Source organism: Echinops telfairi, unplaced genomic scaffold (assembly GCF_000313985.2).
Source record: "Echinops telfairi isolate 266 unplaced genomic scaffold, ASM31398v2 ScPeMD7_1;HRSCAF=3_0, whole genome shotgun sequence".
NCBI classification, from domain to species: domain Eukaryota; kingdom Metazoa; phylum Chordata; class Mammalia; order Afrosoricida; family Tenrecidae; genus Echinops; species Echinops telfairi.
Genome location: NW_022103896.1, coordinates 90,753,437 through 90,767,602, shown reverse-complemented (window position 1 = coordinate 90,767,602; position 14,166 = coordinate 90,753,437). Strand labels below are relative to the sequence as shown.

General features: G+C 41.5%; 1 protein-coding gene across 1 annotated transcript in view; it reads right to left on the bottom strand.

Annotated features, from left to right (window-relative positions):
- Positions 1-14,166, bottom strand: part of SHC3 (SHC adaptor protein 3) — a 249,246-nt gene that overhangs the window by 20,543 nt on the left and 214,537 nt on the right. The window contains exon 11 of the mRNA XM_004697582.2: positions 8,169-8,464. Within this exon, the coding sequence (XP_004697639.1) occupies positions 8,169-8,464 (296 nt within the window). The remainder of the gene's footprint in view (positions 1-8,168; positions 8,465-14,166) is intronic.

The window sequence follows — 14,166 nt, the reverse complement described above, 5'->3', positions numbered from 1 at the left end:
GTGTATTTTTTGGACATTGGATCCCCAATTTTTCCCTGATAACTAACCCATTATACGATGCAGCAAAGGCGGCTCCCAGCAGACTTTTGAACTCCCCGTGGGTGGTTGAAGCGGCTTTTAAAAAGCTCCAGGAAAAGCTTTTTCAATCTCCACCATTGTGTTTACCAAACCCTGATAAGCCCTTTGCTGACACTTAGTTAATACAAGCTTCATTCAGTGATTGCTTAAGTTTAGATGGAGACGGTAAGTGTCAGAAGGTCAGAGTACGTTGCAAGTAGTCAGAAAAAGAATTGGATAACTTGTTATAGAATGTCTGAATGTGCCAGAATATGAGAGAAACTTGAAAGTTTACGAAAACTGCCGAGAAGTTGATGAGAAAGGAGAAGTGAATGTGTTCATTGTAAGAGAAGAATTACAATGTGGGAAATGTGAAGGACATCAAGCTGATAGTTCCCCAGTCACAGGGGGAGGCAACAGAGCAGCTAGTCACTACCCAATGTCCAGCTACAGCTAGTCTGTTACTTCACACATCAAAATGTGGATGGCTTTTCTCTGCATGGAGTTTGCAGACATAATATAGCTGTTTTCTCCAACCCTGGACAATTCTTTTAGTGCAATGGAACTTTAATTAAATGTGCAAATTTTTCCAGAGCAGGACCTTGTTTTCCAGTTACTGTATGTAGTACCTTAGCTCACTCCCCACCCATATGTCAATCCTAATCCATCTCGGTCTCTCTAGCCTCCCTGCAGCCATAGCTCAAGAGTGCTGTTATTATGTTAATAGCTCTACACCACACCTGTCTCCCAGTTGCCATAGTGCTGCAACTCTCCATGTATAGATGAGCAGAATTCAAATGGCTGTAAAATTTAAAAACTAATTCTGTTCCCTGTGACTGTAGAAATGTATTCCTACCTGTCCTGGTGGGCCTTAGTTTTGCCTCCTCCCTGGCAGCAGCAGAGATTTCCGCGGGGCATTGGGGCACAGCATGCTCCAAACACAGAATTTTAACAAACAACTCTAGCTAGTCATGAACTCCACCTCAGAGTCTCTCACCTCCTTACAATGACAGCTTACATCCCTGGCACAGGTAACCCTTCAAAACTGTCATGCATTAGGTCTGTTAACAGCTTACAAGGAAGGTACGTACAGGTTTCCAAGAGAAAATTGCTGTTGCTATATTCATGAGTTGGGAGTGGCTGAACAAAATGTTAAGGTGTTAAAAACCATGACCAAAGAAATCAGAAGTCACAGCTGGGCAATGCAGCAACCACCTCCAGGTTCCCAAACCCCATTATGTCCTGGGTCATGCCCCTGGTAATAATTTGCTTGCTGTTACTTTTAACCCCTTGTCCTTTTAAGTTCCTTCAAGAATGAACGAAGACATATCCAATCTAATGGCTAACCAGCTCTTGTTATATCCTGACAGCCCCCTACCTGCCAATGCTGGTCTAAACCATTCCAGCCCATAGCCCTCCTCCCATCACCCATTACCAGCAGGAAATAGTCAGATCGGAGTTCAATGCCCCTTTATCACTAAAAAGGCTGGAATTATTGGGTTGAGCTGAAGGGGCACCACTTCCCTGCACATCCTTGGAAGTCAGCAGCAGATGGCACCAGATAAGATAACCAGTGAGACAAGCAATTCTCGGAGTGGCCAGACCCCATATGCTAATTGCCATAATTGCCATCCAGTCCTCACCATCCCTTTAAAAACCCACAACCCCGGCTGCTCAGAATGATTTCTGTGACCTGTTGGCCTAGGTCATGGAACCTCATCTGGGAGCTTCCCCCCTAATAAAGCTATTTCTGTTTCTGCTCTCCCTTTTCCTGTCAGTTATGTCCTTGTGTCTCAGTTTACCTTATAGTTAATTTGTCTCCTCATGCCTCAGTTTAACCTTTACAATGACTTACTTAGAAATGTCATTTGTTGATAGGATCAGGTATCAGGCATCAAAGAACAAAAAATCATATTATTGTGAATGAGGAGGCGTGCAGAGTGGAGAACCAAAGTCCATCTGTAGGCAACTGGACATTCCCTTACAGAAGGGTCTCAAGGAGGAGACAAGTGAGTCAGGGTGCAGTAGAGCACTGAGTCTATGCTTCCTCCTCCCAATTATCATGATCCCAATTCTACCTTACAAATCCAGCTAGACCAGATGATGTACAGTGTTACAGATAGGAACTGGAAACACAGAGAATCCAGGACAGATAAACCCCTCAGGACCAATAATGAGAGTAGAGATACCAGGAGGGTAAGGGGAAGGTGGGGGAGGAAGCAGGAACCCATCACAATAATCTACATATAACCTCTCCCTGGGGGACTGACAACAGAAAAGTGGGCGAAGGGTGACATCGTGTAAGACATGAAAAAATAATAATTTATAAATTATCAAGGGTTCGTGAGGGAGGGAGAGGGAAAAAAGGAGGAGCTGATACTAAGGGCTCTAGTAGAAAGAAAATGTTTTGAGAACGATGATGGCAACAAATGTACAAATGTGCTTGACACATGGATGGATGGATTGTAATAAGAATTGTATGATCCCCCAATAAAATGATTAAAATGTCATTTATTACCAAATAATCTAAAAACTCAATTCACACTCACTCAAAAGCCCAACATTTTTTATAACTTGGCAAGCTGATCCTACAATTCATGAAAGAATAAAATTTTGAAACAGTTTTTAAAATTTTTAAAAGATTAAGTTTTATTTAATTAATTTCTAAATTAATTTAGAAAAGGAGAATGAAAAAGGAAGGATTTACATCATCCTATATAAGATCATTTCAATGATATAGTGCTTAAAACAGTATTTTACTTATGTAACAAATAGTCATAGCAAAAAAAAAAGTTAATCAAGAACCCATAAACAGGCCTGTGGTGCAAGGAAACTCAGTTTATAATAGAAGGGATATCACAATGTGGCAGAAAAAGATTAATAATTTGCTAATGGTAAAAGAGGAATTGGCTTACTATATTGGGAGGGTTAAAAGTTATTGGATTTCTAGTTCACAATTTGAAACTTAAAAAAAATTCCGTTCCTCATCTAGAATTTTTTTCAAGTATGGAGAAAAATATATCTGAGAGTTTATAGTGGGTTTGGTGTCTATCATTACTAAGTTCAGAAAGTGACACCTGAAATGTGGGCAAGATGGAAACCTAGGCTATCACGCCGAGGCAGACAAGCAAAAGAAGCTCCATTTTTTTAAAGTTACTGAATGACCTGTCTCCTTCCCCCTTGCATTTCGGGAAATCCCACTAATGACTGATTTTAGAATGTACACTTGGTACCCAGGTTTTCAACACTACCATCAGTTTCAACTATTCTTCAATATATCACTTGTTTTAATGTTGTTCCTTTTGATGATGTAATCTGAGTGGTGTAGTTAATCTTGTTATGGTAACTAGGATGTTATAGTCAATTTTGGTATTGTTTCTTTTATGATAAGGAATGTAATGCATGCTTGCTCTTCTTGAAGTTACCGGAATGTTATAATCAATGTTGTACCCTCTAATGCTCCCAAACCCTAAAGATTAATAACATTAATTTTGTTTTCTGCTTGCTTAAGTCTTAGACAAAGGATAAATGAGTTTTTTGCCTTTAAAGATGAACCGAAATGTAGACTTGGGACTGCAAAGAATCGCTTTTAGATTATAACCAAATAAAGACCCTCCTAAATTATCAAGACATTATAGTGGCTGTCATTTACTTGAGCCCACAACACAATATTCCGAAGGCAATTAATCAATCTCAAGATTTGTATGAGTGAAAAAGGCAAAAGATCGAAATGGGAATTATCAAACAATGTTGTGTTTGCAAAATTTGAAAACTCATAAACACAAAATATGCATTTTTGTATTTGGAGAGGGTGACAGTTAGATTTTATGTCAACTGTGTGAAAATATGGGGATGGAGTCTAATCTATTAAACAGGTCACAGCCTGATGGTATGTGTGGGTGTGGCCTTTTTTAAAGAGAAACACTGGTAACTTCTTTCCCCCGGCCCTTTGCCTTCTTCCTCCCTGAGTCTGTGTGTCTGCCACCAGGGGTGGTCTCATTATGGCCACCTGGCCCTGGGAGCTGTGGATTCTGCTGTCTTTCCACCAACCTTGGATCCACAAGACCCTGCACTTCCTAGCCTGTGATCTCTTTGCATCCTGCTTCATCTTTCTGTGTCATCAGCTTGCAACTACTTGAGTTTGAAAAGGGCTCTGGCTAGTGTTGGATCCATGGACTTAAGTTGGACTAGGCCTTCTTGATATAAAATTATTGTTAAGATAAAGCTCTTTTTTATATATATGACCATCATTGGTTTTGTTTCTAGACAACCTAACTTAACACAATTTGGTACCATGGGTGTGGGGTTCTAGAGAAACAAATCATGAGTATGGAGAGTGGAGGCTTGTCTAACCTCTGCACTCAGGTGGAGTTGGATTTTCTATCTCCTTTGAGATGGCAGAGGAGGTCAGATATGGCCACAGTTTACTCAGCTGGTTTCAGGAAAGGGCTGGGGAAGTGAAACTTTTGATTCTTAAGAGCTATCATTTGTTGGGCTGGGGAAGTGAAACTTTTGATTCGTAAGAGCTATCATTTGTTGTTTCTACCTGAAATGGCACAAAGGAAGTGTTGGGTCAGGTACCGGTCAGAGGACATTAGGAGAAGTCTGTCTGCTCCTATGGACCCAGACGGATAATTCCAAAGGGCCGCAGATCAATGAGCCATCTGCCTTGCCCCGCAGCTGTAACTCCTTCCCTTTCCTCCCCATTTGCCCTCCTGCGGTTTCTACATTTACTGTTTACCCTGGCTCCCTGATCATCTTAAAACTTGCTCTGCACCACAGATAAGCGTGACTTCTCTGGTCCACCCCCCACCCCCACCCTCCGACTGGGGCCCGTGGAGTTGTCAGGGAGTTCAGGACTCCCATCTCCTTCTTCCTCTGCTCTCTCCTTCTTGGGCAGCGGGATTCCATGACTGCGTGAATCTCGCCTGGGAACTGCAGACTAAACTCCCTTTCCTTTTCTCTGTCCTGGATTTGGTTTATCTTTGCAGTGAACTTAATAGGAATATAATCGATTTTACATTACAATTTAGGTGGCGGGTTGTTTATCAGACTTCCCGAAGGCTTGGACAAGCCTTAAAGATAAGTAAAGATAAGAACGATCTTGGACAAGATCGTTGCTAGAAGGCCTACTGAATTCCCCTTGGCCAGGAGTCCAGAGACAAACACATATGAATGAGATAGTCTAAGAGAACGTTGAACTAGTGTTTAAAAAAATTATGTCTAGGATCTTGCTGTCCTGGGTTTATATTGATTGGAAATTATGATTAGAGAGAGCTTGTATGCATGCTCACCTTCAGCTTTTATGATTTCTTTTACTAAAAAGAGGCATTAGGAATTGCCTGCCAAGAAAAGTTTTTTTTTTTTATAAGGTTAAACTCCACCCTGTGCCTTGAGCATCAGGACATTTGCATTTGAAAAGACTTGTAACTAGAATTGTTGGGAGACCTGAAGGGGTAAAAAAAGGTTATTTTTGACTTTTTAAAATTTTGATGAAGCAGTTTGCCTGTGGTTGCAGCTAGGTCAAAAAAGTCTGTGCCCATCAACACCTTCCTTTAGGATTGTGGGGAGCTTGGGATGCTCATTGGGTGACCACCTGGATTCACTTGGTGAGTAGAAGTGGGGGATGTGCAGCAATAGAGAGATAGGTTGAGTATAGCTGCTGACACTTGTAGATGGACCTGGCTCACAGGGATTTGAGGAGAGACAAAAACAGGTTGACTGGTCTGAAATTGAAGGAGTTTCACAAAAACTTGAAGCTATGGCACAACCTAGCCAGTGATTTGAAGTGGGGGAGTCATGGGAGACTCCCTAGCTTGCGATGGAATCCATTGACCTAGCTTGGAATGGCTGGGACTTAGTTAACCAGAATCTGACTATCTAAAGAAGGTGCACCCTGTTAACTGGTGCACATTGCTTGCTGGCTGGCTGGATAGATAGTTTTAAATTTGACTTTGCTTATGAATGTAGACACATAGGTTCTAATGGAATGAAGATGCTTCACATCCAAGAACATACTTGTCTCCTCAGCACACTGGGTTGATAGAAATGGGCAGTTTAGAAACTGGATACTCAAAATGTGGGATGGTAAAGCCATGAAGTGACTGGCTTCAAACTTTGATGGGTCAGGGAAGATATTGATAGAATTATAGGATTCAGGTATAGATGTTCACAAAACTGCAATCATTAGTTATAAAATATTTTTGTTTTACTCACTTATGGAATATAGGATTTAAATGAGTTAGTGCATTTTCAACTGTACATTTTTTTGTTGTGTCCCATTAACTGCAAATATTTTATTATTGTCTTTCTTTAGAGATTGCATAAGGCTAAAGGGTTGTGTACAAGTGTTAAATTGGCAAGGGTTGTCTGTGGCAGTTAAATTTTATGTTAACTTGCACCTGTGTGAAAGTGTAGGGGTGGAGTCCAATCTATCAATCAGGTCAGGTCACAGTCTGATGATACCTCCTTGGGGTTGTGGTTTTTTTATAAGAGGGCCCCCCCCCCACACACACTTTCTTTTCACTTTCTTTCTCACTGGGACTCTGACTGCTTCCATGAGTGGTCCCATGTGGGCTGCCCAACCCCTGGAGCTGTTGACCAGCCATCCATCAACCTTGAATTCACAAGCCTACTGTCCTGCGATCTCCCTGCATCCACCTTCGCCTTTCTGTGCCATCAGCCTGCAGCTATGTAAGTCTGAGGAGGGTTCTGTCTAATATCAGACCCTCCACACTTGGGTTGAACTAGGCTGCCTTCTTGATTGAAAATAACCTCTTGATATAAATTTATTTCTCATGCATAGATGAGTATAACTGGTCTTGATTCTCTAGATAGATAGTCTAACACAAACACGTAGATGTAAAAATCTAATAAAGTGGATTAGAAGAATATGTATTATATTAATGGGAAAGTGTTTTTCCAAAGTGGAGAAAACAAGACCTGTGAAAATACAGATGTAAAAAAAAAAAAAAAAAGAAAATACAGATGTCTAGAGTGTTTCAAGAGTTGAGGTGTGCAGGTAACGCAATATAAAAACCTAAAGTAATATATTCAATGCTCCCCATCCTACTCCATTTCCTCACCACTCAAACTCACTAACTGTCATCGAGTTAATGCTGGCTCATAGCAACCCTGTAGGACAGGGTGGAACTTCCCCTGCAGGTATCTGAGACTGTAACTGTTTATGGGAGTAAAAAGCCCTGTATTTCTCCCATGGAGCAGGCTGGTGGTTTTGAACTGCTGACCTTGAGGACTGCAGTCCAATGTTTAACCATTAAGCCACTGGACTCCTTTCTTCTTACCACACACAGTTAAATTGTATTCAAGTTCATTTGAAGACTATGGCTTCATTCCTACCTATTGGTAAGAAAATGTGTTTGTAAGTCTCACTTAAGTAACTCCATCCTGCTTCTTTATTTTTATTGAAAAAGTGTTCAAAATCCTGGAATTTGCTTGATGGTTAAGTTAATCCAGTCACAGTTATTAAGTACAGCAACTTTTAAGACTGTGTCATTGTGAAATCAAATATATTTATTGATTGAAAGATGGAAAAGTCAATCCCATAGAATTATTTGGACAAAAATATACTGACCTAAAAAAACAACCTCATCATTATTAGGCCCTCTTCCATTTCTAAATTGGAAAAGAAGCTAATTGGCAATTGGTTTTCTGCTTCCTCACATTCTACTTCTATAAGTGCGAACCTCATTGATTAATGCTTCTAGTGATACATATCAAAAAGCCAAGTGCCTGTATTCCTTTTCCACGATGAGTGCATTTGGAAGAAAAAGTCTCACATGGATTATTTATCTTCTTTAAAAGGCATGAAAATCAAACTTTCAGCCAGGACTTTTATCTTCCAAATGTCACTACTGAAACAGGGACTTTCTTCTTATCTGCTATTGTCCCTCTCTGGTTTGAGAGCATGAAATTCTTATGTCTCTGGACATGAGACATATGTCTTACAAGGATCCTTTCAGCAGGCATATTTAGATATAGGAAGAGAAGTTGTGACTGGCAAGAGGAGATATAAAAGCTAAGTCTTAGCTTACTTTGAGAGGTTCCCTAACATCCAGTCCAAAGTCCCCCTTCCCCGCCACCATGCTCACCGTTCCTTCAGGGTCCACTAGCAGCAGGTGCTTGGCCTGGCCATTGTGCATGCCCGTAAGGACAAAGGTGCAAGAGCTCATAGTGCTTCTCCTGACCAGGAAGTCTCCGTCTTTCTTCAGCAGCCCCTCGGCCTCCTTTCTGCTCATCTCTCCTTGGTACCATGGCTCTGCCTTTAGTTCTTCCAGCTTCTTGGCATCTGGGACTCTGAGGGAGATGGGGGTGATGTACTCTAAGGAGGTAGCCTTGCTCAACACAGGCCCCATAGACTGGTTCTTGAGAGCATCTTCAAAAGGTTCTGTCAACAAAAAATGAACAAGTCTCAAATAAATTCAAAGACGAGCATAATGATAATGCAGTATAATGATATCAGTGATGGAAACAAACAGGTAACGTCTACAGTAAAAAATGAGAAAAAGAACCTGGGTGTTAATGTAACAATATTCATCCTAAAAATGTTTAAAAGCACAGTCACAATGTTGGCATGCCTCTTTCTATTGAGACTGCTGGGATTTGTATTTTGTGCCAAGGATTCGAGTATACCCTTGCCGAGCTAGTTGGAATGACTCCAATTTTGCACATTGTTTACTCCAAGAGTTAATGCACACTACATGTTACCTACTTCTCTGGAACACTGTTGTTAGTAGGTGCCATCAAGTTGGTTTCAGCTCATCATGAGAACATGAATAACAGAAAGAAGCACTGCCCGGTCCTGCAACATTCTCACAACTGCTGCGTTTGAGCCCATTGTCGCACCACTATGTCAATCTATCTCATTGAGGTGCTTCGTCTTTTTACTGGCCTTCTACTTTGCCAAGTATAATGTGCTTTTTCAGGGACTGCTCTCTCCTGACATGTCCAAAGTACATGAGACAACATCTTGTCTTCATTTCTAAGGAGCCTTTGGGGTGCACTTCCTCCAAGAAAAACCCATTTGTTCTTTGAGTAGTCCATGCTATTTGGCTTTTATTGCTGTTAGGTGCTGAGTTGGTTCTATCTCGTAGAAACCCTATGCAAAACAGAAAAAAACACTGCACAGTCCTGAACCTTCCTCACAATTGTTCTTCTGCTTGAGCCCATTGTTGCCCTCACTGTGCCAACCCATCTAAGAAGGTCAACGGCCACCTTCTCTTTGGTTGCCCCTCTACTTTACCAAGCATGATGCCCTTCACCAGGGACTGTTCTCTCCTGACAGCATGTCCAAACTCTGTGAGATGAAGTCTTGTTAGCCTTACCTCTAAGGACCACTCTGTTCATACTTCGAAGACAGATTGGTTTGTCATTATAGCAGTACCTGGTATTTTCAATATCCTTCACCAGCAACACAATTCAAACACATTAATTCTTCTGTCTTCCTTATTCAACGACCATATGCATATGAGGCCATTGAAAATACCATGGTTTGGCAGGTGCCCCGTAGTCTTTAAAGTAACATCCTTGCTCTATAGTTTGTGCATTCTGTGAGGTCACCTTTCTTTGGAAAGGGTACAAGTATGGAGCTCTTCCAGTCAGTTGGCCAACTAGCTGTCTTCTGGCTTCGACTAGCTTAGACTTCTTGGCACAGACCAGTGAGTACTTCCAGGGCTTCCTCATCTCGTTGAAACATTTCAAATGGTGTTCCATCAATTCCTGGAGCATTGTTTTTGGCTAATGCATTCCGTGCCCTTTGTACTTCTTCCTTGAGCATCATTGGCTCTTACTCATATGGTACCTCCTGAAATAGTGGAACGGCTACTAAATCTTTCTGGTAAAGTAACTCAGTAGACTCTTTCTATATTCTTTTGATGCTTGCTGCATCGCTCATCATTTTGTCCACTGAACTATTCAATTTTGCCACTTGAGGCTGGAGGTTTTCTTGAGTTGTTTTAGCTTAAGATATGTTGAGTGTATTCTTTCCTTTTGGCTTTCTAACTCTAGGTCTTTGTGCAGTTCAGTATGATATTTTCTTTGTCTTCTCAAGCTGCCCTTTGAAATTTTCTATTCAGTTTTTTGTATATCACAATTTCTTCCATTTGCATTAGTTACTCTACAAATCAGAGCAAATTTCAGAGTCTTTTCTGACATCTCCTTTGGTCCGTTCTTTGCTGTATTTTCAGGGACATTTGCTTTCTTCGTGAATGATGCTCTTGATGGCCTCACACAGCTCATCAGATCTGCTGTCATTAGTGTGCAATGAGGCAAATCTGTGCTTACCGTCAGGTGGAGTAGGCGCAAGGTGGTATTTTGGCTCTCATGAACTTGTTTTAATTCTCTTTAGCTTCAACCATACCTTCTCTATGAGCAGTTGGTGGTCTGTTTCACAGTCAGCCATTGGCCTGGTTTTTGCTGCTGATTTTTAATTTCTCCATCTTGTCTTCCCATAGATATAATCAATTTGATTTGCAAGTATTCCATCTGGAGATGCTCATTGTGTTTATTGTCATTGTGTTGCTGAAAAAGTTATTTTCTATGAACAGATAATTGGTCTTGTAAAATTCTATCACGTGATGTCCAGTTTTGTTTCTATCACCAAAACCGTATTTTGCAACTGCTCTTCTGCTTCTTTGTTTTGAATTTTGTATTCCAATGGCCAATCATTATCAATACATCTTGATTGTATATTTGATCGATTTGTTTGACCGAAGATGATATAATTCTTCAATATGTTCATCACTAACTTTTGTGGTTGGTGCATAAATTTGAATGATAGTTGTATTGATTGGATATCACAGACAGCATTATACTTCATGAGTGACCTCAGATGTCCTTTTGACAATGGCTGCAACTCCATTCCTCTCAATTACGTCATTTCTGGCACAGTGAGCCCCAGGATTCTCTGATTCAAAATGACCAATACCAGTCCCTTTCAGCCACTAAACCTAGTGTATTGATCTAGATGTGTACCACTTCATTTTTTATAACTTTTCATTTTCCTAGATTCTTACTCCATATTCAAATTTCTGATTATTAGTGGATATTTTCACACGTTTCTGTTTACCTGGAGTTGTGCCTCATCAGTAAATGAAGATCCTGAAGGTTCTACTCCCACAGGCTTTAGCCCATTTCCATCACCGTGGTCAACTCTACTTTGAGAAGGCGGCTCCTCTTCAGTCACAGTTTGAGTGCTTTCTGAACCCAGGGACCCGTCCCCTAAGGCTGTCTCCGACAATGTTAGCTTCCATGGATGTCTTTAATATCAATGAGTGTTTCCATGCTAAACATACGTTTTTCAGCAGCTCCTTCCTTTGAAGTGGGCATCCCCCCCCATTTTTTGTAGTCTGTTCTTCGTGTAGAAGCTCTACTGAAGTCTGCTCACTTTGGGTGATCCCGGTGGCATTTGAAATACAAGTGACATAGCTTCCAGCATCACAGCAACACACAAGCCACCACGTACGACAAACTGATAGAGGAGTGGTAGATGATATTTGGCAGTCATGTTAATAAGCCTTCCTCCAATCCTGATGCCACATCCTCTTAATATAGTCCACCTTCTTGGATTATTTGCTCAGTATACAGATTAAATAAGTATGAGGAGCATATAAAACCCTGACATACACCTTTTCTGATTTTAAACCATGGAGTATTCTGTTGCTTTGTTTAAATGGTTGCCTCTTGATCCATGTGCAGGTTCCACATGAGCACAATAAAGTGCCTCCCATTCTTCTCAAAACTAAGATTCACAGTAGAATGCCTTTGCATAGTCAATTAAAAAAAGTCAACATTTTTATGGTATTCTTTGCTTTCAGTCCCAAATCCTCTGATATCCAATATCCATGTCATCTTCGGAATCTCGCTGGCCCCTGTCAGTGTACTGCTGCAACCTTTGTTGAATGATCTTCAGTAAAATTTTCCTTGCATGTGATATCAATATTAATAATATTCTTTGATAATTTCCACATTCCACGAGGTCCTTTTTCTTTGGAATGGGAAAAATTCAAATCTTCAACATTTCTTGGCATAGGTGAGTGAGTGCTCCCAGTGCTTTATCAGCGTGCTGAAACATTTCAGTTGGTATTTGGTCAATTGCTGGAGCCTTGTTTATGCTTAATGCCTTCAGTGCAGCTTGAATTTCTTCATTCAGTGTCATCGTTCTTGATCATATTCAATTCCTGAAGTAGTTGAAAGTTGACTAGTTCCTTTTGGTTCAATGACTCTGAGACCCAGCAAGGGAGCAAAGGTAGAGATTTGGACAGAGCATGTGCTGAGCCCATGACAACTTCTCACCCTAGGGGCACTTCCCCTGTACCCTTTGCTGAACTAATGGAAGTCCCTAAGAATCTCATTCACACAAGAGGCTTAGAAAAGTTCATCGTGCATGCTTTGGGAAACAAATATTGAGTCCAGTCTTGCTGGCTGGGTAAAGTTTTCTTCCTCTGAGGCATTTCTAGTAAAATTCAGTTATGATGCCTCTGTTTTCCAAAAATAAATATTTCTCTTGCTAAGACAAGAACCCCAGGGGACATTGTGGTTGTGAGTTAGTCTGTGATCTACAAGGTTGGAAGTTCAACTCCACCAGCAACTCCTCAGGAATAAGAATGGGCTTTCTACTCCCATAAAGAATCTTGAACACTTTATTATCCATAAAGGATCTTAGAAACCCTTAAAGGCAGTTCTACCCTCTCCTGTGGTGTCACTATGAGTCAGTATTGACTCAATGACAGAGAGTATGTTTTTGTTTGTTTGTTATTTTGAAGAGAGGAACTTCATTTCAATAATGTATCTGGCAAGCCTAGCCAAAAGAAAGGGGGTGCCCTGGATTCCTCCCCCTCTCCCCCTAAAAAATGTTGCTCTTCACTGTGATGGGATGGGATCAGAATCTTATTCAGGCAAGAAGACAAGTGATTGCCAGAATCCCTTGCAATTCTGTGTCTTTTTGCCTCTGATCGGTGTCTCACCAAATCCCAGAAGTGAGAGAATCTTCTCTGGAGACTGTTTCTTCTCTCCTTCTCCTCTCCCTTTTGGCTTGGGCTCTATCTGTCTTTGTTTCATGTGGTACTAAATAGAACATTTTGTAAGTCCTGCCTAAGTGGTGCCTTTTCCATCCGAAAGATGATGACGAGGGCTTCTAAAAACCTTCAGTTTTTCAGATTTGGTATCTCCTCCTGGCAGACCTCCGTAAGGTCCTGCTAGAATAAAACTATTTCCTTTGCATCTGTGAGACTGGCTTTCTTTGGTGTCTTCCTAGCTTGGCCTTAAAAACTAGGTTTCTGTTTCCTTGAGCTTACTAGTTTTCCTTTGCTTTTGTCCTGTATTGAGAATGTTAAGAGTCTGAATTGGAGAAGAGGAGATTGCACTCAAGGGTTTCAAAAGGGGTCTAACTGATCATATCCTTAGGTGTAGGTAAAAAGAGGCAGTGTGGTCTGTTTAATTTGTGATGCACATGGTCTTGCTGCTTTTACCCAAGATGGCAATCACCATCACATGTAGATTCTCCCATTAAAAAATGGCAGCCACCTGGAATCTACAAGTTAGTCCTCCATAGATAAACTTCTGTTTGAAAATTGCTTCTGCCAGTGGAGGGGCCTGAGGGCTCGGCTCCCATACCAGCTACGTGGACAACAGCCCCTCCCCCCAGAAGAATCTACTTGAGAGGACGGCACTGAAGCTGCAGCTAGGGGAGAGGGGCATGTCTGATCAGAGCAAATGGGAGCACTTAGCGGGACTAAGAGAGAGTGGAGCACATCCTGACCCACCAGTCCTGGAGGACGACATCCCCGTTCTGAACAGCCAATGGACAGAGTGGACAATATGGCTGATCCCACCATGAGACACGCCGTCCCTTGATAGCCCCGGGCTCTAAGGGGGACAACACTGGAGACTCAGTGTCGGGACTGGCCCAGACTGACCCTGAGACACCGAGGCAAACCACAAAAAGCGTGCGGCAGAGCAACCGTGGGAGCAGAGCAGAGAGCCCCCAAGGGAGTACAAAGGGCAGACTCCGGGACCAGAGCATGGTACTCCATCGGTCCTGACTGAAGGACACGCCTAGAGATCAAAAATCAGACCTTGATCTATTTACAG